The sequence below is a fragment of the Vigna umbellata genome, chromosome 2, assembly GCF_029865625.1.
Source record: "Vigna umbellata cultivar VRB3 chromosome 2, Vumbellata_1.0, whole genome shotgun sequence".
Taxonomy (NCBI): domain Eukaryota; kingdom Viridiplantae; phylum Streptophyta; class Magnoliopsida; order Fabales; family Fabaceae; genus Vigna; species Vigna umbellata.
The window spans coordinates 23,605,625-23,630,488 of record NC_142166.1 but is presented as its reverse complement, the minus strand read 5'-3'; the positions used below and the strand labels follow the sequence as shown (position 1 = coordinate 23,630,488).

The 24,864-nt window shown below is 35.9% G+C and overlaps 1 protein-coding gene across 1 annotated transcript; it reads right to left on the bottom strand.

The window, feature by feature from the left end:
* Positions 1-3,337: 3,337 nt before the first annotated feature.
* LOC124831335 (uncharacterized) lies at positions 3,338-4,901 on the bottom strand. The gene is given in 4 exon segments (XM_088107700.1): positions 3,338-3,672; positions 3,762-4,464; positions 4,554-4,564; positions 4,658-4,901. Coding segments are annotated over 4 exon segments (1,293 nt in total).
* Positions 4,902-24,864: the final 19,963 nt, after the last annotated feature.

Sequence of the window (24,864 nt, the reverse complement as noted above, 5' to 3'; positions counted from 1 at the left end):
AGCCTTTTGATGGATTCTATCTTTCTGAGGGTTATCTTTTTAATAAAGGAAAACTTTGTATACCCCAAGGATCCATTAGTAAACTTCTTATCAGAGAGAGTCATGGAGGAGGACTCATGCGCCATGATGGAGTTGATAAAACTCTAAACATTTTGAAATGTAAATTCTATTGGCCACACATAGAGTAGATGTTCAAAGACATTGTTCTAAATGCATAGCTTGTTTACAAGCTAAGTCAAAAATTATGCCTCATGGACTCTATACACCTCTTCCCATAGCTAATACCCCTTGGGAGGACATAAGCATGGATTTTGTTCTAGGATTGCCAAGAACTCAAAAGGGGTATGATTCTATATTTGTGGTAGTAGATCATTTTAGTAAAATGGCACATTTTATACCCTGCCACAAAGTAGATGATGCTAGCTATATATCTAGACTCTTCTTCAAAGAAATAGTGAGATGGCATGGCTTACCCAAAACCATAGTGTCTGATAGAGATGTTAAGTTCCTAAGCCATTTTTGGAAAACTTTATGGGAAAAGTTGGGAACTAAACTTCTATTTTCTACCACATGTCACCCACTAACTGATGGGAAAACTGGAGTAGTAAATATATCTCTATCTACTTTGTTAAGGGTAATATTAAGAGGTAATAATAAAAGTTGGGATGATCATCTACCTCATATTGAATTTTCTTATAATAGAGTAGTTCACAAGACTACTAATCTTTCTCCTTTTGAGGTTGTTTACGGTTTTAACTCTATTACACCTCTTGATTTACTACCTCTTCCAGAATCATCTTATTTTCTTCATAAAGAAGGTGTATCTAAAGCAGAGTTTATCAAGAAATTACATGAGAAAGCTAAAACCCAAGTTGAAAAAGAAACCCACAAATATGCAGAGTATAACAACAAAGGGAGAAAGAAAATAGTTTTTGAAGAAGGAGACTTAGTTTGGCTTCATTTGAGAAAGGAAAGATTTCCCTCTCAACGAAAGTCCAAACTTAGTCCAAGAGGAGATGGTCCTTTCAAAGTGGTCAAAAGGATAAATGATAATGCATACATATTAGACCTTACTGAAAGTTATGGTGTCAGACCTACTTTTAACATCTACGATTTAATTCCTTTCATAGGAGATGATCAACAGGATGAAGTAGATATGAGGACAGATCCTTTTCAAAAGGGAGGGTCTGATGGCAGACCATCAAGGAATCACATTGGACCTCTTACTAGAGCCATGGCAAGGAAGATTCAAGAAGAAGAAGGATCACCTAACATTTTAATTCTATGGAATGTTACTTATAAAAATCATTCTTTTCTTAAATAAAGCACTTATACATTGTTTTGTAGCGACTAATAAAGCTTGTAGACCATGATTGAGCCATCCAAGAAGTTAAATCAATAAAGGAAAGCAAAGGAGCCAAAAGGGGAAGTGCTTGCGGAATGGAAATGCACAAACATTTTTCAGCCGAGAGAAGACCAATCCATGTGACTTGGCTGATTTGGAATGAATCATGCACCTTGCTGGCTGAGCTAGAATGAGGCATGGACCTTGCTGGATCAAAATGGACGTGCCTCCTATGCTAAAGAATTTGAATTTATGAGGGAATTAAATCAGAAATTAGGCTCCTCTTCACCTATAAATAAGAGGCCCTCTTCTTTGTATTTTCTCACTTTTGAGCTTAAGGATATGCTGCAGAATTTGCTTTCCAGCTTTTGTGCTCTTAAGTCACCTTTGATTTACTACTTTTTCTTCCTTCCTCAAGCTTCCTTCCTCTGTAGGAAGGCCATCTGAGCTGTGAGGCTTCACCCATACACCTTTTCTCCATTAAAACACTTCAAACCACTACACTGTTTCATCAATCCGCTGCACCTTCAGTCACTGCTGGTCTCTTTCGGTTTGGAGCTTCTGCCTACTTGTTTCCAGCTGGGACTAGTCTCCATCATGGGGTATATTCCGAAAAACCGTGGGAGGGAGTTGGAGAGGCACTTTTGAGAGCAAAAGTGGAAGTCACTCTAGTGCTTGGATTTTTGGACATGACTTGAAGGAAGCTTAGAGGAGTGAAGGCTTGGAGTTTAGTGAAGGAAACAAGCCAAAGAATCTTGGAAGCTAGTGTGGAATGAAGGTAAGGGGTGTAACTTTGGAATATAAAATGGTGTATGATGGGTGGGTGTTATTGTTAAATGATGATGCTTATATGTTCCTTGTAATATTTGTGTTTCTATGTGTTGGGTTGTATGAAGGAGGGTTAAGCATGGATGTTTCGAAAATTGGGGTTGTTGTAAATGCATACATTGTTTGGTTTCATTTTGGATGTTGAGAATATATGGTTATTCGATTTTTGCACCAAACTAGGCAAATATGCCTTCAATATTACCAAAATGGGCAAATTTTGACCCAAAGTGAAGTAGTGGGGGCCCAAAACGACTTCAAATGAAGAAGTCGTGCCCCCCCTACACGACTTCACACTGTTCATTTGTACAGTGTTGAAGTCGTGCAACCTAAAAACGACTTCTGGGTGCTGTAATCGATTACAATGTACTGGTAATCGATTACAGAGTGTTGAAATCGTGACCCCCCTACACGACTTCAAATGAGTAGGCAGAAAACGTACTAGTAATCGATTACGAGACTTCTATAATCGATTACCAGTGTTTTTGTGGTCCAAGAACCACTTTGGTAAGCGATTACGATGTACTTGTAATCGATTACCAGTGTGTTTTTAGTTGGTTTTTGAAAATGATTTTGCATTTTACATATGTTATGTATTGGTTGTGTTATACGAAAAGAGAAAATAAATATTAATAGTAATATATCAATAATCGATTTGATTACAATTGGGTAAGATTAAGAAAAAACTAATGATGAAAGGGACAATTTCCCCTATGATGACCTTCGTTGCGGTAGTAAGAGCATTTTTTTGGCTTATCTGGATTGGATTGATCCATTTCATTATGAAGCCTATTTGAAGATGGTCTTCCGGATGCCTTGCGTCACATTTTAGGATCTGGTATGAAGTTTGGACCTGTATACGCAGACCAATAATCTTGATTTTGGATAGGGTGAAATTGTAGTTCGTATGCCTTGGAAATGTTGTTAAGACTACACTAGATCGATTACTTGGGTTAGTGGGATATGCGAAAATGCACAAACATGAATGACATGATGACATGGGAGACGAGTAGCCTGGAAGTGACCACAATCACACCACCATTCATTTAGGCTGACCTTGTAGGAAAGTGGAACAGGGCGGTAGTGGTGAGGTGTTGAAACTTCCTGAACATCAAATTCAGAATTTTCACTATTGTAGCGATGAACATGATAAAATGCGGATTGTTGTTAATTTTTCCTAATGATGTCGGCGATTTGTTCAGGAAATTGGTGTCCTGCTTGTAGCATACAGTTCGCCTTTAATACGCGTTCAACAAACCATGATTGTGTCCTCTCAAATGTTGTTCTGATGAGAGCACATATTGGTAATGAACGTGCTCCCTTTAAAATGGAGTTGGTGCACTCAGCAAAATTAGTCGTCATATGTCCATATCTTCTCCCTCCATCAAAAGCCTGAGACCATTTTTGTAATGGGATTTTATCTATCCAATCAACTTGTTGTGGGTATTGGTTTCTCAATGCAGCAAGTTTTGCCGTCACAGTTGGTTGCTTGACCTTGTAAGCTGTAATGACGTAATGAATAAATAAATTAAAGAATAATGTTAACAAAATTATAAAAGTAAAAATGTATGAAGAATGTTTGTAGTAGTACCTAAATTGATGAATTGTTTTTTGAGGTCGTGATTTTTGAATTTGTTGTTGAAGTTGGATGCTAGATGACGTATGCAATAAACAGAGTTCAAACCATCTTGTTCCCAACCAACTTCTTCCGATATCAAGGCCGATAGGATACCCTTTCCTCTATCAATGATGATGCAAATATTTTGTTGATGGCAAACATGTTCTCGAAGTAGTTGAAAGAACCATATCAAGGCCTCTTTTGTCTCACCTCCTACAATGGCAAAGGCCAATGGGAAAAGATTTCTATTGACATCTTGAGCTATGGCGGTCAGCAAAGTTCTATGATATTTACTCGTTAGAAATGTACCATCAACTTGGAGAATGGGTTTACAATATTTGAATCCTTGTATGAAAGGACCGAAAGACCAGAAAACTCTTTCCATAATATAGCAATTATTGTCGGTTTGTCCATCAATCTGCACTGGAGAACTAGTGCATTGTAAAATTGTAAATGGGTTTGCTTCCTTGACGGCATGCAACCACCTCGGCATGTGGTTATAAGAGTCCTCCCACTCTCCAAACTCCATAGCAAGAGCCTTTTGTTTAGCGATCCAAGCTTTTCTTTATGACACAGAATATCAGAATCGACCTTTAATATCTGCAATCAAACTCTTGATTGGAATGGATGGGTTTGTCCGGATTGAATTTGATATGATCGCGGCAATGTGAGTATACTATCAAGATTTGTATGATCTTCAGATAGTATTGTTGAGAAACACGAATGTTGTCCGTCTATATTTTTGATTTCCCAATATTTACGGACTTTGCTATAAGCTGCCATCAAACGCCATTGACAACCGTTGTGATATTCCACACAACGAATAACATAAATGTTGGGCTTCTATTCAACGATGTTGTATTTATAACCGTTGGTTATGTGATAATGTTTGATTGCAGCAATAGTTTCGTCCTTTGACTGGAACTGCATACGTTCATTCAACTCTGCAACGACATGTGCAGATGATTGTGTGATGTGGTCGTCGTTGTTGTCATGTTCAAGTATGTTGTCTAACTCATCATCGGTGCTGAAGTGATCAACGTTATCTAATATCAAAGGTTGTTCGTCGATGAATTGCGATGATGAAGATGCTGGAAAGTTCCCTGATGCCATAATGTTATAGATGTTTGGGAGAATATGTAAGATTGAAGTAGAAGGAGAGCTCTTGGGCGTGCAGTTTGGATGCGAAGATGGATTTGTTAAAAACTGATATATAGATATATATAGAAGTTGTGGGGAGGGGAAGGTTACTTTTGATAACTGGTAACGGGTTGTTACAGTCTAAAATAGGAAGTACTGATAAGTGGGTGTTACAGTCTAAAATAGAAGTACTGAACAATAATATAACACTGTCAATATAGCACTGTCATATATGTATATAGACTTCCATGCAATTATAAGGTATGTATAGTATTACATTTATTTCATTCCGTATAAAGTCATTTGTAGTGTGGTCTGATATCATAAGCTTTTCATGACACGTATTTTTATTACTTATAGATATTGAGAAAATAATTTATTTTATTGTTGTTAAAAAATAAATAATGTAGTATTTAGATGTATAAAAATAATATAGTTTATAAATAATTAAAATCTGAAATAGGAAAAATTTACAAATAGGATTTAAATAAAAAAAATGAAAAAAGGGAAGTTGTGGGGAGGGGGCACGACTTCAATAGGTGAAGTCGTGTACCCCGTACACGACTTCAATGGTTGAAGTCTTGTAGGGGGTACACGACTTCACTGATTGAAGTCGTGCCCCCTCCCCACAACTTCCCTTTTTTTCATTTTTTTTATTTAAAATCCTATTTCTAAAATTTTCACAATTTAAAAAATTATTTTTTTAACTCTAATAAAATCTTCAATATTGGAAAATATTTTTACAATTCAATAAAATTCATTAAATACATTTTATTTATTAAAATTCATTACATATTTTTACATTTTATTTTATGGAAAAAATATTTATTGCAATTCATTAAAATTAGGTGGTAGGTGTGATTACCTTCTACACATGCACTCTACACCTTAGCCTCTGACCACCAACATTAGTCATGCTATTCAACTTTCCTATTCATTTGCATGCCTAAATTTGGTGCAGATTTCACCTTCAAGATTCGTCTTATTCTCCTCCTATTCAATCACATGCCTCCCTTTAATATTTGCAGGTTTGAAGATTCTTTCATGAAGACCACTCATTACAAAGTTTGAATTGTAATTTCCATGTCCTCAACCACGTGACTTTGAAGATTCTTTGGGCATCAATGGTTGTAGTTAAATATGTGGAGGGTCTTTTCATTTCTCCCACCGTCTACCCTTTTGAATTGTGAGTTCCAATAGCCAAAGAACTTAACCCTTTGTCATTGCTTTGATATCCCAGTTTCACCTAGAAAATTCAATATGGCTTCTGCCCGTCAACTTCCTGTTGAAATGTCCCTTCTACGTCTACAAGATAAACACATTGTCAAGTCAATTTGGGAAGGCAATGAACGAGTTATTTGCCCTCGAAGACATGCAATTTGGATAGCAAAGCATGTTAACGAACTTGATGAAAGAATCATGAATATTCTACAGGCAGCAGGGTTTATCCATATTTTGAAAGCATCAAATATGGAAATAAATCACCAGCTAGTAACTTCTTTGGTTGAGAGGTGGAGAGTCAAGACTCATACTTTCCACTTGCCTCTTGGTGAAAGTACTATAAGATTGGAAGACGTTGCATTACAACTGCAGCTTCCCATTGAAGGACATGTGGTCACTGGCATCAGTAGTGGTCCTCTGACAGTTTTTTGTCATCAACTACTACGAGATGTTCCTCCTGAGAACAATGTCAGGGGGAACAGAATAAAGTTGTCTTGGCTGAATAACACTTTTCGCCATTTGCCTCATGATGCCACCGATCAGGTTATTCAACAATACGCTAGAGCGTATATGTTGATGATAATTGGCAGCATCATGATGCCAGATACATCTGCAAGCATGATGCATTTGATGTATCTTCCCCTTTTGGCGGACCTGTAGAACGTTTCACAGTATAGTTGGGGATCCGCAGTGCTTTCCTACTTGTATCGTGCCCTTGATCATGGGACTAGGGCTGACCAAGAGAATATAGGAGGGTGCATGATCTTGTTACAATGCTGGGCATGGGAAAGAAAAACATGTATTTCACCACAATTACTTGAAATCACAGAAAACGACATATCTTCTGGTGCAGTTTTTCCACTGGCGAAAAGATGGTGTCGCACAACACAGTCAATATTCCATGACACGACAACTGTGAAACAATTTCGTCAAAAGTTAGACGACCTATCACCTAGACAGGTATTTTTCACCAATGAACTTAATATTTATATCTACAAATTTTGTTCACATTTGGCTTAATTAGTACTATAACCAAAAACTTCAATACTTCAGTTTATATGGACACCGTACAGACGTGATGACATTTGTCAAATCATTCTAGTCGAAGTGCCCCCGACTTGTCGGGCAGTTGTGCCTGTGATATGTTTCTCTGTTGTAGAATACCAATAATCAGACCGTGTGATGCGTCAATTTGGATTTCGACAAAATGTACCCCATCCACCGATGAATCTAGATGAGGAACATAAACAGGATATGAGAGGACGCCCTGATTGGAATTGGCATGAACACCATCAACAGTGGATTGCATTATGGAATGACCGGCATAATCGTGTATTCAACGGTATTCCTTTCCAAAAAAATGGTCACTTGCGAGATGAATCCGAGTACATGCAATGGTATATAAATCATACAATCCGCTATATTGCTGTCATAGAAGATTCAACCGACGAAGAGGTAGTACAATATTCCCACCATTTAAATTATGAAAGTCTTATTATCTTGCGTTCTTCATATCACACATTGTGTTTGGCAGTATGACATGGACCGCGAACAACAGTTCCAACCGCCATCTGCATACCGTGCATCACCACCGTATCATGATCCACAAAGGTCTGCCTCTGACCATGTCAACTATTAACATCCATCTCTGAATTCAAGGTTCCAACAAGACATCCCACCGACATCAACATATCCTGGGGTTGAGACCTCTTATTTCGCCTTTCCACCATCAACATCGTTCAGTGGAGGTACATCATCTTTTATTGGAGGTCCTTCCAATTATTTTGGAACCTCGACAATGACTCCACCATCTTCATGGCAACACGCTTCATCGTCACATAACATGTATCGACCGACATATGATTTCCAAAACCTTCAACAGTCCAATGAAAGTCATCCCACGGATGAAGACCAACACACGCAGAGTCCCACACTACAACAACAACAACAAAGGCGAGGCCAACGACAACGACGAAGACCAACGTGTGGGACTGGAGGACATAGATAGATTGCTTGCGATCTTTATTTATAATTATGTAATTTATCTATAATATCTTAATTAATGAATAAGATTTATTTCATCATAAAGTGTTATCCTTTGACGTTATTATTGCACATCGTGTCAAAAAAACTTTATACATAAATCAATTTTAAAATATCATGCATTCAATCAATACTAAAGCAAAGAATAAATCAAAATTTGATCCTCCACACACTGGTAATCGATTACAGAAAGCCTGTAATCGATTACCAGTTACACCATGTAAGTGATTACAGGATTTGCTGTAATCCATTACCAGAGACGCTGGTAATCGATTACAGGGTTTGTGTAATCGATTACCAGTGCACTCTTGTAATCGATTATAGAAACCCCGTAATCGATTACAAGCCCAACCCTAGCCTATATATTCACCTTTTTCTCTCTCCTCACGAACTCAAACCACTCTCACTCCAGTAGCAGCGCCTCTCCACGGTTTCCCCTCCTCTCCAACCTCAAAAATAAACTTTTCTTCCACAATTTTCACTTCAAAACACCTTTTTTCAACTCCTCTTTCAATTCTCTTCAATTTGCACCGATTGGAATTTCAAATGGCGGAATCTTCAAAGACGCAAAGACTAAGGGGATCATCTTCTACAGCTGGGGGACGTCATGGCCGTCAACCTTCACCCGTAGAAAACTCACCCTCGCCCTCACCACGACTGTCACCGACTGCTCCACACCAAAATCTTCAATTTCCAACTCCTGCACTAGCCCAAAGGTATTTCTCACTATATAAAGACCGTCAAATCATTGAGCCAAAATACCTAGATGAGGAATATTTTGAAAGTCATAGTTTTGAATTTTTTGGAATACTAAAAAATTTGGGGTTGGATGAATTTTGCTGCGATGTTGCGCGTTATTATCCTGATTTGGTACGTGTGTTTTATAGTAACCTCAAATTTTCTGAAAATGGAACAATGAAAACTGAGGTGAACAATGTGCAAATTATTATCAAACCCAGCATTTTTGCTTCCATAGCCAACCTTCCCTCTGTTGGGTTGAAGTTTGAGGGAAAATTATTTGAGGATTGGGCCGATGAATACAATATAGACGTTGCCTGACAATTAATTTGTTTGCCACACAATCCTCCTACCACTAGAATTCTAGCCAGCAATACGATAGCTGAGGCTAGAGTATTACATTATGCTATATGTCGTGTTTTGTTTCCACGTGTTTCTAACTTTGCACAGGCAACCGAGGAAGATCTTCTGATAATGTGGATAATAATGACGACAAAGCAGATAAACTAGACCCATCTCATCCGACATAGGATGAAGAAGGCTTTGAGGCCAGTTGCTCCTTTACCATATCCAACTTTGGTCACCCGCATCCTATAACATTTTGAAGTTCCACTGGAGGATGAAATATCTCTCCCACCTAGTAGGCATTGCACAATATCAGGAGGAGTGATACAATCATTTGGATTGACCCAAAATGCTGACAACATATGGGTTCACAGAAATTCTCCTCCTCCACATCAACATCAAAATCAACCACCTCCTCAACTATAACCACAACCACGTCTTCAACAACAAACTAGTTCATTTGATGACGTCATGAGGGGGATAAACGATCTCCGAACATTTGTTGGAGACAGCTTCAATACACTCAATGAAAGCATGAATGCAAGATTTGAACAATTGGAGCTGAACATGGGTGACCGCTTCGATACTATTGATGCTCGAGTTGAGCATGTGGAGCACGACATTGACTATCTGCGTCGTCATTTTGGTCCACATGGTGGATCATCTTCCTAGATGCCTTTGAATTTGTAGTGTCCTTTTCTTTTAATTTAAGCTTCTTCCTTGTGTAATGCATTTTTAATTCAATAAGATACTACAAATTTCATTTATGATTTTATCTTATGATTTTGTCTTACGATTTTGTCTTATGACTTACATAAATTAAAAAACTCTTCCAATACATAACAATACATCACAATGTAATCAACATCAATGTGTGCTTACACAAATTCATATCAATACACTTAATTAACTTCCAAATTTTCAAAAACCTACCAAAAACACACTGGTAATCGATTACAACAACCTTGTAATCGCTTACCAGAGTGGTTATTGCACAAATAACACACTGGTAATCGATTACAGAAGTGTCGTAATCGATTACCAGTACGTCTTTGGCCTACTGAATTGAAGTCGTGCAGGGGTGTCACGATAACCACACTCTGTAATCGATTACCATTACAATGTAATCGATTACAACACCCACAAGTCGTTTTTGGGGTGCACGACTTCAACACTGTACAAATGAACAGTGTGAAGTCGTGCAGGGGGGCACGACTTCTTCATTTGAAGTCGTTTGGGCCCCCACAACTTCTCCATTTTCGTAATTTCGGTTGAATTTGCCCACTTTGGTAATATTGAAGGAAAATATGCCTAGTTTGGTGCAAAAACCATGGTTATTCACTTTCTTATGATTAAAAAATTGCCAGTAATGGCTTATTTCCCTCGTTTAATTTGTCAATGGTAAACTTGGGACACATTCATACACTCCCTAATCAAGAGTGTGGTGGGTGTGAGGGTTGAGAGTTTCTTTTCCTAATAATGGAAGAGAAGGGTGAGAGAGTTGGAACCAAGAAAAATGATAACAGTGATACTTTGGGTTTGGTTGGAATAAAAAGAGAGATGGTTTTTGGGGTCTCACGTAAGATGGGTAGAGAAGAGAAGGGAAGAGAGGTTGGAAATTGGTAGAGGTACATATGATTGTCCACATACGTAAAAGCAGAGGAGGAGAAAGATGGAAATGTTTGTGTGCTGCATGAGTGAAGGAAAACAGAAGGTGTGTGTGGGAATAGGTATTACGAAAAAAAAAAGAAATAAAAAAAATGAGAGTTAGTCAAGTATTATGTGTTTTATATGAAAAAAAATTATAGAAGAGAGTAGGGGTAGAAGATTGACGTAAGTGATGGTGAGAAAAGTGAGAGTTAAAGTGGGCGTTGAAAAGTCAAAGGCAAGTAAGGAATGAATTTAGAAGTGTGTGTGATGTGTGCGTAGGGTGCTGGAATGAAAAAAAGAAGAGATGGGGAAGGTGTATGCATAGGAATATATGTAAATTGTAGTGATTGAAGAGTGTGAGTAATAAATGAAACAGAGAGAAGAGTGTAGGTATGAATTGTGTTTTACGTAGAGTGAAGTGAGAAAATCAAAATGAAAGAAGGCGTGGGAGAAGTGTGGGGCCGTGAGCATTGAATGGAAGAGAGAGAAGTGTGAAATGAAAAATGTAGTGTGTGAAGGGTGAGGAGAGTCCTACGTAAATGATTGGTACAGAAGTTGCAACTTTTAGCTTAGTAAGAGAGAGCAAAAACTGGGCTAAAATGGGAATGGGGTCCACCTGCAATGATCGTACTTGTACGAGAGTAGATGATGTTGTAGATAAGGCAGGACAGAAGTAGCACGACATGGGTAATGAGGATTTGCTAAGGGGAATTTTATTATGTTTTAAAGTTATTTTTATGTTTTGAATAATGGATTTAATAATTGTAAGGTTTGAAGTTATGTTCTAAGACATTTGAACTTTTGATGTTGCTTTGTTTTCGCGATGTTATTTAAATAAAAAAAATTGGCGTAAATTTTGGATCTCATTATTTTCAAGTGGCACTCCGTTAGGGGTGTTACAGTGAGGAGTTTTTGGACTTTGAGAGGGGATTCAAAGGGTTTTTGCAACAAGGACAAGTGGTTCCGTGTGTGCAGGTTTATTTTGTTTCTACATTTGATTGAGAGTTTGAAAGGTGTTTACATTTGAGAGAGCTCTGTAAAACCTTTGTTGTAATACTCTGATCATTATAATGAAATACTCTCTAATCTAAGGTTGATTGGGAAAGTGACTAGATGTAGGCATTGAGGCCGAACCAGGATAAAAATTTTGAGTTTGATTTTCTTTCCTTATCTCTTTACTTTCTTTGCATGCGCGTTTACTTACAACACAAGAAAGTTTAAAGATCATTCTAATTTCTCAAAAAGATTTGAAAAGTTGAGAAACAAGCCTCCTTATTTCTAACAGAAATCAAAAAGCACTTTGTTGTTTTGAGCAAACACTAAATGACATTAAATGCTCAACGGTCAAAAACAAGAAAAGTGATAAGAAAAGTCATATCTGCTGCATGCATAGTTTGCTCTAGTTTTGCAGATAAGCTATTATACACACATCCACAGTGTAACAGATCAAATATCAAAAAGTGAACGTTAGAGACAAAGAAGATATTCACAAAATGTTCCTAACTTAAAGCAAAGTTTAAAAAGATCATACATCCTACTCCAAGCAAAAGACTGAAAAAGCATACATGCTCTAACAAAAGTTGACTTACACAACGGTTGTTGTGAAAAGAAGAAATAGAAATTACAAGTATTGAGACCACCAATTACATATCCAGTCTAACGGACATATATCCATGAAGTCTATAAATAGAATCTCTCAAGAAGAAAATCAAGAGGATAGCTCAAGAGCATAAGAAAAGCTTACAACGATATATCCATCCTGAAGAGAAAAAGAGAGAAAGAGCTCAAAGAAAAAGAATGCATCTGAGTTGAAGAAAAGAGAAGAGAAGAGAAAAAGAGAAAGACATACTAACTGTAAAGTTTCTTACCGTTGTAAGAGAGAAGAGAGAAGAGAGAAACACCCGTGAGTGTTTAGACTACATTGTATTGTAATCAAATCCTCTTTGTGAGAGATTTAGTCTGAACTACTTGTAAGCAATATTTTGAAGAGAATTAAAATATTTACAACTAAGGAGCTGTGGAACGTGATTATAATCAAAGAGTGAGGTTAGTGGTTATGTTTAGTGTCGACGTTGACTTGTGGTTGAGAGTGAAGCATGAGTGAGTGTTGGAATCTGCCTGAGTATGTGATTGATGAGTATGAGAGTGAATGATAAGTCTACTTGTTGTACCTCATAAATCCTAGTGTTATCCAAGGATAAGTACTTCCTTTTGCCTTATGTGCATAGGAAGGGTTGTTCGTGTATTGAACCTTCCTTATGTGGGGGTGATGGTGTCTTCCTTGTCCTTGTGTGGCAGGATTACATGTTCCTTAGTTGGATTACAGAACTACTCGAGAAGATTTGTAGGGGAGTCTACAAATGTCCTGTAGGGAAGGCTACAGGTGGGTTGAAGGAGCGGCTACAGTTGGTGAGGTAGGGTACATGAGTGTGACTGATTCTTTCCACTATGGTGTTATGGTACGATGATTGTTAAGACCTCGACAAGTGTACCGAATTGTATCAAGTAATAATAAATGGTAAGACCAACTAATTAAGACTCTAAAGAACAAATTTTGGGGGTTTTGAATGCAAATGCAATAAAATAAACATGAATGCAATTTGATCAATTGAGGCTAAACACAAGAATGAATGGATGAAGTTGATGATATTGTTGCTGGATTTAGATTTCACCTAATTTACTCTCATGCATATATGAATTCATCTTCTTCATTAATGTTAATGTCACTTTCTAATTTACCTTAAATCCGATGTTTCGGTGAAGAAAGCCTACTCCTAATTACTAGTTTACAATGTCTTGTCTCCCTAGCAATTAATCATGCATTACAATCGAACAGAAGCTTAAAGGCAACCAACCCTCCTATCCCTATGTCTAGGTAATATTGCTTTTGGGAGAATTTCCCCAGTTCTAGATTTTCTCATATGTGTCCATAATGACAAAACCAATAATCATGCAATTAATTGAATGAGTTAAACAAAGCATGCATAGAGTATAGAGGAAAAACCCTAACAATTAATGAAGTAAAGCATTTTATAATAAGAATCAATTCAATACATGAGAGTTTAAGAGGTTACATCTTTCTCAACAACAAATAAGGTTTAGTTCCCCATTATCATGGAGAAACTAGATGAACAATGGAATGAAAGAATGAAAGAGATAGAAAAACCCTAGAAAGAGAAGAGGAGACTCCCAAATCTGCCCCCAAGGGGTGAAAAATATGTTTCTATGCTCAAGCCATCAAAAGATACATTCTCTAGGACGTGCAAGTCCTTAAATAGACCAGAAAAATAACAGAAAACAAGTCCAAACCCACTAAATAACAGAAAACGGGTCCAAGCCCACTTCGTTGGCGCTCAACGCCCAAAAAGGCCGCTTAGTGGTAACTGCGACACTAAACTGGCGCTCAGCCCAGACTCGTGCTCAGCGCTACTTTTCTGAACTCTGGTTGACTTTTTTGCATTCCAACTATTTGATACTTTAACTCTTCTTTCAAATCATCCCAATAGCCTACAAAATCAAGGGAATTTAGTGATAAAATTATTAAGTATAACCTCAACTCTCTTATTCACAAAACTAAAGCAAAACAATGAGTTCAAGCAAGCTTCTAAGTCAAAAAGGGTGTTTTTAATATAAAAGTTTAGTATAAAAATAACGGTTTTTCAACCGTTATCAATGATTCTCATTGTGTTGTTCATGAATGCGATAATCATGATGATGGTGTATCTGTGATGATGATCATGGTATTTGAGATGCTCTGGGTGATGCTATGTTGATAGCGGTGTTACTATAATGATTATAATAAGTAGTTAACATAGGTGATAATGAGTGGATAGACCAAGGGTCTATGTGTGAGATGTTGGTGATAACATCAAGGGTTAGAGATCAATGATCGAGGATCGATGATCGAGTAATTCACTATGATTGAATTGTTATGTTAGAGGATTATGATTATTAGTGTTATTACTAACATGAGGGTGTTTGATTATTGTTGATATAATTAGTATATTTATAGCTTGTTATTATGATTGTTTTATCGGTAACTTACCCCATACGTGTTTATGTTGTGTGTTTTTAAATGATATTATCGACCATGATCGTATAATGTGTTATGCGTGAGTAGATGATTTTTTAGATGATGCTGAGGCATTATAGATTCAACAAATGATGGGGATAGACTTGAGATTTTTATTCAAAGTTATTGCATTTGATTTTTTAGAGAATGTAATTGAAGTTGTTTTATTTCCTTCATTATCTCTATTAGACAAATGTCTTTGGAACTATTATGTTTTGAATATATTATGTGGTTTAAATGTTAAGGTTTTTGAAAATATGTTATCACATCCCAAACTTGAAACTTTGCTTGTGCTCAAGCAAAATGTAACTTGGCTTAAACAAAATACTCATACTACAATGGTCTAGCACACTAAAAAGCACTTTTCTCTTAGAACAAGTAAATCGCTCATGAATGCTCATTATGGAAAGATTAGTCAAGATATAATGATGCTTTAGCCAATCAAGCTTGAACTATGATGCTCACATAATCAAGACATACACAATAGATGCAAACCTCATGAATAATCAACCAACCAAGCAAGAATGTTATCATATAGTGCATGGAACAATTCCTTACCAAAGACAGTGTTTCACTCAAGCACTCAAAAGTGTTTCACTCAAACTCAAAGGTGTATAGTGAGGTGTCACTCTTACACTCTACCATCACAATGTCACATGAATCAACTTTGTCTTTCATTTAACCACATATCAAACACACTCACAAGCATGTTATCATCACGAAGACTTTTCAAGGCTTGTATTGAGGCTGGGCTAAGAAGAAAATTGGTTTTTCTAAACAACAAAATTCCTTGAGTTAAGAGAGTGCACAATTCATTTATTCACATTAACAAAAATCTCTCTTTCTCCTTTATGTAAGAAACCAAATCTTCAACTTATTCCCAACTTTCCTTTCATTGAGCTCAACCTTTTCTTTCTTTTCTTTTCTTTTTCTTTTTCTTTTGCTTTTTGCTTTTGCTCAATGGTCTTTGATAAATTTCACAAAGTTCTTTTCGGTTTCTCACCACCCCAAACTTGAACCATTCTCCATTACAACAAAACATGCTCTACTTAACTCAAGGTAAAGACTTCAAAAAGGGTTTTTCCACTTTTCAAATTTAGGCTCAAGGTGCAAAGGTTAGAGAAAACATTGATCTTTATTGGGTTCACCTATAAACATTGGCTCTAAGGGAGAAGAAAAACATGGCCCTGATCATTTTTAACAAGCAAGCAAATGGTTCAATCATAGAAATTAGGCAAAATCAATCATGCTTCCAAAGCAATAACACTTAATCAATCAAAAACTCTAGAGGCTAATCTCTCACACGTTAACTCAAGTTCCACAATTTGATAAACATCCTGCCCAGCATATTAATCACAATTGAAATCATGCATGTAGTTTTAACAATACTATGGGCAACCTCCATCTATGCTTAAAAAGCCTCAACAATCATTAACTCAACATGCATCATAAAAAAATAGAGCAAACACAAGAATATTACTCATCACAAACAACAGTTTATCACATCATACCAAACCATTGTGCACAACCCATTAAACTAAGTACATAAAAAATAAAAACAAAATCAACAAAATTCAAATAAAATAAAACAACAAAAAAAATCATGATCCAACAACATCCATCAATAGATGCCTTCAGTAGCATCCATCAATAGACACTTAATCACATAACATCCATCAGTAGATGCTATCATTCATCACCCTCATCATAACATCATCCATCAATAGATGCTGTCATCTGAGTCCTCCTAGCATCCCTCAGTAGATGTTGTCCAACATCCATCATTAGATGTTGTAATTCCTGCAAAGCAAATTCAAATCCAAAACAAAAAGTCAGAAATTGGGTTGCCTCCCAATAAGCGCTTGTTTAACGTCACGAGCCTGACACCATTAAGCACAATCTGCATCTATGATGTTGGTGTTCCTTTTGCTTTCTACAACATCTTCTTGTTCACCATCTTTACCCTCCTAGAATAAGGAGCCTCAATCTTAATAACTTCATTCTCTTTGATATTTTTAACCACTTCATGCACAAAACTTGGTGAACATGACACTTGAAGGATGGCACTTAGTGTCCTTAATGGAGGCGCGCCCTACGACCTTCTTTGTCCTTCTTCTCTTGATGATCTTGTACTCCTAGTACAAATTTTCGAATTTTATCCTGCAAACACTAAAGAACACTGCACTAGAGCACCTAATTAGCACAAACAAATAAAAAATTAAAAAGATAAAAAGATGAAGAGATAGAAAGATAAAAAGATACAAAGTTAGAAAGATAGAAAGATAGAAAGATAAAAAGATAGAAAGATAAAAAGATGAAAAGATAGAAAGATGAAAAGATAGAAAGATGAAAAGATAGAAAGATAAAAAGATAAAAAGATGAAAAAATAAAAAGATGAAAAGATAAAAAGATAAAAAAAAATAAAAAGATAAAAATTAAAGAAAAAGTCTAATCGGTTAACAATCACACAAATAGAATAGTTATACCACGATTCCACGGCAAAGACGCCAAAAACTTGTTAACACCTCGCCAAGTGTACCGAATCGTATCAAGTAACAATAAACGGTAAGACCAAGTATCGTTTCCAAGAGACTCATGACACTAAACAATTATGTGATTACTCAACTAATTAAGACTCTAAACAACAAATTTTGGGGCTTTTGAATGCAAATGAAATAAAATAAACATGAATGCAATTTCACCAATTGAGGCTAAACACAAGAATGAATGGATGAAGTTGATGATATTGTTGTTGCGTTTAGATTTCACCTAATTTACTCTCATGCATATATGAATTCATCTTCTTCATTTATGTTAATGCCACTTTTTAATTTACCTTAAACCCAATGTCTCGGTGACGAAAGCCTACTCCTAATTACTAGTTTACAATGTCTTGTCTTCCTAACAATTAATCATGCATTACAATCGCACAAAAGCTTAAAGACAACCAACCCTCCTATCCTTATGTCTTGGTAATATTGCTTTTGGGAGAATTTCCCCAGCTCTAGATTTTCTCATATGTGTCCATAATGACAAAACCAATAATCGTGCAATTGAATGAGTTAACCAAAACATGCATAGAGTGTAGAGGAAAAACCCTAACAATTAATGAAGTAAAGCATTTTATAATAAGAATCAATTCAATACATGAGAGTTTAAGAGGTTACATCTTTCCCAACAACAAATAAGGTTTAGTTCCCCATTATCATGGAGAAACTAGTGGACAATAGAATAAAAGAGATGGAAAAGCCCTAGAAAGAGAAGAGGAGACTCCCACAACCCCAAATTTGCCCCCAAGGGGTGAAAAGTGTGTTTCTGTGCTCAAGCAATTAAAAGATACATTCCCTAGGACGTGCAAGTCCTTAAATAGACCAGAAAAATAACAGAAAATAGGTCCAAGCCCACTTCGTCGGTGCTCAGCGCCCAAAAAGGCCGCTCAGCGGTAACTGCAGCACTAAACTGGCGCTCAGCCAGACTTTTATGCACTCTGGTTGACTTTTATGCATTGTGATTGACTTTTCTACACTGGTTGACTTTTCTGCATTTTGGTTGACTTTTATGCATTCCAACTATTTGATACTTTAACTCTTCTTTCAAATCATTCCAATAGCCTACAAAATCAAGGGAATTTAGTGATAAAATCTCTAAGTATAACCTCAACTCTCTTATTCACAAAACTAAAACCAAAACATGAGTTCAAACAAGCTTCTAAGTCAAAAAGGGTATTTTAAATATAAAAATTAAGTATAAAAATAACGATTTTTCAACCGTTATCAATTATGCTCATTGTGTTGTTCATGAATGGGATAATCATGATGGTGGTGTATCTGTGATGACGATTATGGTATTTGAAATGCTCCAGGTGATGTTATGTTGATAGCGGTGTTACTATAATGATTATAGTAAGTAGTTAACATAGGTGCTAATGAGTGATAGGTCTATGTGTGAGATGTTGGTGATAACATCAAGGGTTAGAGATCAATGATCGAGGATCGATGATCGAGTAATTCACTATGATTGAATATTTATGTTAGAGGATTGTGATTGCTATTTTTATTACTAGCATGTATAGGGTGTTTGATTGTTGTTGATATAATCAATATATTTATATCTTGTTATTATGATTGTTTTATCAGTTACTTAGCCCATACGTGTTTGTGTTGTGTGTTTTTGAATGATATTATCGGCCATGATCGTATAATGTGTTATACATGAGTAGATGATTTTTCAGATGATGCTGAGGCATTATAGATTCGACAGATGACGGAGGATAGACTTGAGATTTTTATTCAAAGTTATTGCATTTGATTTTTTAGAGAATGTAATTGAAGTTGTTTTATTTCCTTCATTATCTCTATTAGACAAATGTCTTTGGAACTATTATGTTTTGAATATATTATGTCGTTTAAATGTTAAAGTTTTTGAAAATACGTTATCACAACCCAAACTTGAAACTTTGTTTTTCCTCAAGCAAAATGTTACTTGGCTTAAACAAAATACTCATACTATAATGTGAGTGAAACGCTTCTGGACATCAGAGATTGTTTCTCCAGGTTGCACTCTGAACATCCCATACTCTTGGATGAGTGTGTTCTTCCTTGCACGTTTCACGTCATTTGTACCCTCATGTGTGACTCTGAGGACCTCCCACATCTCCTGTGCTGTCTTACACACTAAAATTCTATAAAATACACCAAGTACCACAGCAGATGAAATAATATTACGAGCCTTAATGTCAAATTGGGCTCGTCTATTTTGTTCAGCAGTCTAGTTAAAGTATGGTTTTTCTACTTCTACACCATCAACAATACTTTTAGGAATATGTGGACCATTTTTGTACGGCTTCCGAGATGCCTCTGTCAATAGACCCCATAAATATTTCCATTATGACTTTCCAGAATGCATAATTATCACCAGTAAAAAGTGGTGGTTTGTTGATGGAAGCACCTTCGGCATACACTTGAGTTTGATGACCGGCCATTTTTGCAAAAGTTTGAGAGAATATCAAAGCAAGCTCTGATACCAATTGTCAGAACAATCGGTACCATTATAGAGTCACGCAGCGGAATAAATTATGATAACGGAAAGCGTGTTCGGTCAAATTCGTATTAAGATGGTTCGTTTTAGAAAATCAATTTTCTTAGAGAAAATTTATCAAACAGTTTATGAGCATAAAATGTAAAGAGTGTAGGGAGTAGAAAAGTTCAACACAGAATTTTTATCCTGGTTCGAATCAAAAGCTTCTACGTCCAGTTGTTAATCACTATAAAAAGTTATTAACGTTTTCACTAAAATCAGTTTCACAGATTTACAATAGTGTGAATGAACAATAAGATAAAACCTTCCTTCAACGAACGAACCAGAAGGATGCTTCCTTCGACCAACGAACCGAAAGCGATCAATCTACACTTTCCTTCTACCAACGAACTAGAACAGTGCAGAAACAGTCTTCCTTCGACCAACGAAACTGAAGAACAACAACATTGCAACCTCGAAGAGAACCGCTCAGACCTTTGACCCACAAAGTGCGAGCTTCACCTATTCACGAGATCAGACAATGCAATGAACTAGCTTTTTGGAACTTCCTCATATCATACTGTATTTTCCAAAAGCTCAAAGTTAACCCTCTAAGGGTTTTGGAAAACTTATATAAAGGCAACTGGTCTGAGTTTAGAAAAGACAGATTACAACTGCCACTGATAATCGGTTGTTGTTAGTGATAATCGATTATTTAAGTCCGTTACAGGGATTTCAGAAAGTGATAATCGATTATCCTGAGGAACAATTGATTATTCCAGAGACTTGTGCAGTTCTCACTAGGACTAGTTGATAATCGATTATTTGAAGAAATAATCGATTATTCGAGAGCGAAATGCTTTTTCCAAGAGTGCTCATAATAATCGATTATAGCTTCACATAATCGATTAAATGCGTAACTTAACTAAAGATATGAGATTTTCTAAGTTTTACATATTCAAAAACTTTCCTGATACATTTATATTCTACAAAGTGCTTTTACAACAATTATAATAGCTTCTTCAAGTCTATCTTCATGCAGCATCATCAAAATCGTTTATCCTCAAATTTACCAATGCTCCTCATTAGTAACAAAACCAAAAGACTTGGAACCTGAAACCCAAAACACATAACCAGAATCCCCAAAACATAGGAAAACACATCGGTCTTAGGAAATAGAAAAACATCTAGGATATAACACCCAAATGCTTAATGCTTATAATACCCGAAATAAGTATTCAACTTCTCTCAAAAACAATATATGTCGAGATAACGTCTTTGACAAATTATATTAGAAGACTTAATTATTAAAATGTGTAAGAAATCTTAAGCAAGCTAAACATTATCTATATAAAATGAGACAAAAGCTAAATAAGTGTTTACTTGACTAAATGATGCCATGAGCTTAACAAGTACCTCATCTTATGATGAAGTATATATCTACACTTGGTATCTTCAAAGAAAAGAACTAAATTGTAAAATGTTACTTAATGGTAGGGAATCAAAAGCACTTTGTTGTTCTAAGCAAGCATTAAATGACATTAAATACTCAACATTCAAAAACAACAAAAGTGATATCTAATCAGAAGTAGGTAATAGGAAAGACATTCACGGAATGTTCTCTTCCTAGAAAATAGTGACATAAAGCCTGTGTAGATATAAACCTTAAAGAAGTAAAACACTGAAAGGCTCTCAAGCCAAAGTAATAACAAGACACAAGAATAAGAACCTTAAAACGAAAGATAAAAACACTAAATAAAAATGAGATTTGCTATAATATATATATATATATATATATATGTGTGTGTGTGTGTGTGTGTGTGTGTCTTGTGTAGGACAATCTCTACGAATGTTCATCTTATAGATGCTAGAATGAACGTAAGTATAAGACAAAGAAGATTGCTGATCGGACTATCAAAAGTTGTGCCAAAAGATAAGTCAAGATCACCTTTAATAAAAGCTTTGAAAAGCACATATATTTTGACAAGACTCAATGCTATGACTAACACCTACATAAATAGCCAGAAAGGAACAAATCTCAAGAAAAGCTTCATCAAACGGTCATATTGTAAAATCTCAAGACAAGCATCGTCACAACAATTATATCCTCAAGGTGTATAAATAGAAGACCATAAGAAAGAAAAAGATGATGATGAGAGGAGAGAAAATATGAAGGTATGAAGATATCTCATCATCCATTGAGCGAGAAAATCTCTTTCAGCTATCAATGCTAAATAACTTATATTAGAGAAAAGGATAAAGACAAGAGCTCAAGAAAATAAGAACACTCTTAAGCTTCATCAAAATATCCACTTGAAGAAAGAAGATAGAGTGATAGAGAAATACGAAAAAACTTTATTGTAATATTTGCTTGTGTTTATGACATGAGAGAAAGTGAGAGAAGAGAAAAGTAAAGGATCCCTATAGTACTTCAATGATTACATGCTTACTTATGTAAGGAGAGAAAAATAGAGAGATGAGAGAAACACCTACGAGCGTTTAGATTGTTTTTTATTGTACTCAAATCCTCTCTATGAGAGTTATAGTCTGAACGACTTGTAAGCAGTCTATGATTCCAATTATGGAGAGAATCATAACACTTATAACTTAACTCTAAAAGGTTTAGGAAATCTAGGCGATATCGTCTAGTACCAGAAGTGGTGCTAATACTCGACTGATCTAGGGCAACTGAAGGTTATTTGTTGAATAGGAATACTAGAAGTGGTGAAGAATACTGCACAACCAAGAGTGCATGAAACTCAAGGAAATCTCGGCGGATTACTAATTACCATGAGTGGTGCTAATACTCAAGGAAATCTCGGCGTGTTGCTGGGTACCAAGAGTGGTGTTAATACTCAAGGAAATCTCGGTTGGTTGTTGAGTACCAAGAGTGATGTGAATACTAAAGGAAATCTCGGCGGGTTACTGAGTATCAGGAGTGGTGCAAATACTCAACTATTCTAGGGTAACTGGAGGTTATTTGCTGATTAGGGATATCAAGAGTGGTGAATAATACTACACAACCAGAAGTGGAGGAAACTAAACTATATGGGTTTCTCCAAGTTATTGAGAGTGTCTAGGTATACCGGGAGTGATTAATAATACTACGCAATCAGGAGTGAGTTAAACTCAATTGTACTTCATTGAATATCTAATGGAACCTTCTAAGTTAAATCAGAGGAGAATAGAACGTAGCCTTAACAGGTGAACTAGTATAAAACATTGTGTATGTTTTAATCCGTTGATAAACGATGTAGTCTATTAACTTCTCCCACATTCTCTTTGATATTATAGTTTGTGCTACTTAAGACTATTGCCTACGCTCAAATTTGGATACGTTGAATTGGCCAAGTAAATAGGTTCCTTATGTCAACTTTTACTAACTAAGTTTCTCAACTCATAAGTATCACGTACATCAGGATCAGAAGGCAAAATGCGAGAAAGCCCCCTTTTAGTGTTTGACACATGGTATCGTCTAACCTATATAAATGCTTCTTTAAGTTTTTCTTTGTTCTATTCAAAAAAAGCATTTAGCAAGGTGTCTTTCAACACAATTTTTTGGAGTATCATTTGAGTCTTTTAGCATGCTTTCCAAAAACATTGTTTGACACTTTTATCTATCAAGACATATTGAGATTTTGTTTGATCATCGCTTAGCGATATATAACATTCGTTGCATCCAGCAAGACTCCCATTGACACATTAATTAGGAAAATCGCTTAGTGTTCGGTCTGCTCGTACCTAGGTGTTTCTACTAAGGCTTTCCTTAAGGTGTTTAGGTTTTTCAGAGTATTTTCATAAATCACTTATCTTAGCTATATTGTTATTCTAACGATAACACTGTCATATGCTCAATTTGTTTAATGTTCTTTGTTAAACTTCAAAACATATGAGAGTGTTTAGATAGTTCAGTCTAATAGACAATCTTGTCTTAACATTTTGCACCCTATAAACTAACGTGTGTGAGAGATAGACGTCCTTGGGAGAGAAGACTATACGTGAGTGAGAGAGAAATTCACATGGATTGGGAGGAGAAGAAAAGAATTAGAGTTGTTTGATCTTTGTAGTTAGAGAAAGCCTTAGTATTGAACAAGGTGTGAGAAATCTTACCTTTGTTTTATTGTGTGATGAATATGGTATGTGTATGTGTTTTTAACAATTGATATTTATCCATAATAAGTTTGGATTCGACAATAATCGATTATCGTAAGTGATAATCAATTATTTATGCGTTGTTTTTTAGTTTTGTCACTATAATAATAAGTTATTTAGGATGATAATCGATTATCCTTTTATACGTTGTATAGTTGAGAAATGAAGTATTGTAGCTGTCTGGAATAATCAATTATCATTATTTGATAATCGATTATCCTAGTGCATTCTTGTTGGAAATTTCATTTTTAATGAAGACTGGACGTTCACCAAGTCTCAAGAGTTGCAGAACGTGATGTAATGTCATACCCTCTAGCCATGGCCAAACACTTTCAAGAAGAGTTGAAGTCATTTGTGGAAGATGGACCTAGACTCTATCTCTTGGGCCATCTTGCGCCGTCATGAAGATTTCCTACAAAGGGTTGAAAAATAATTATGTGCATACCACTACCATTGTTTTTTAGCATTTTAATTCACTTTGGAGTGGCTAAAAGTCTTGGCTATGAACTTAAAAGAGTGGCCTTAATGCCCCATTTTCTCAAAGTTGTCAAAAGACAAGAACCACCCACTTTTCTTCTAGTAATTGTTGGTTTTTTTTGTGTGAATCTATTCTAGCACCTTTCATTAGGATTTATTTTAAGTTCTTAACCTTTCTTTATTAAACTTTCATCTCTTGTTTGTCTTCTTGGAATTCTTAGT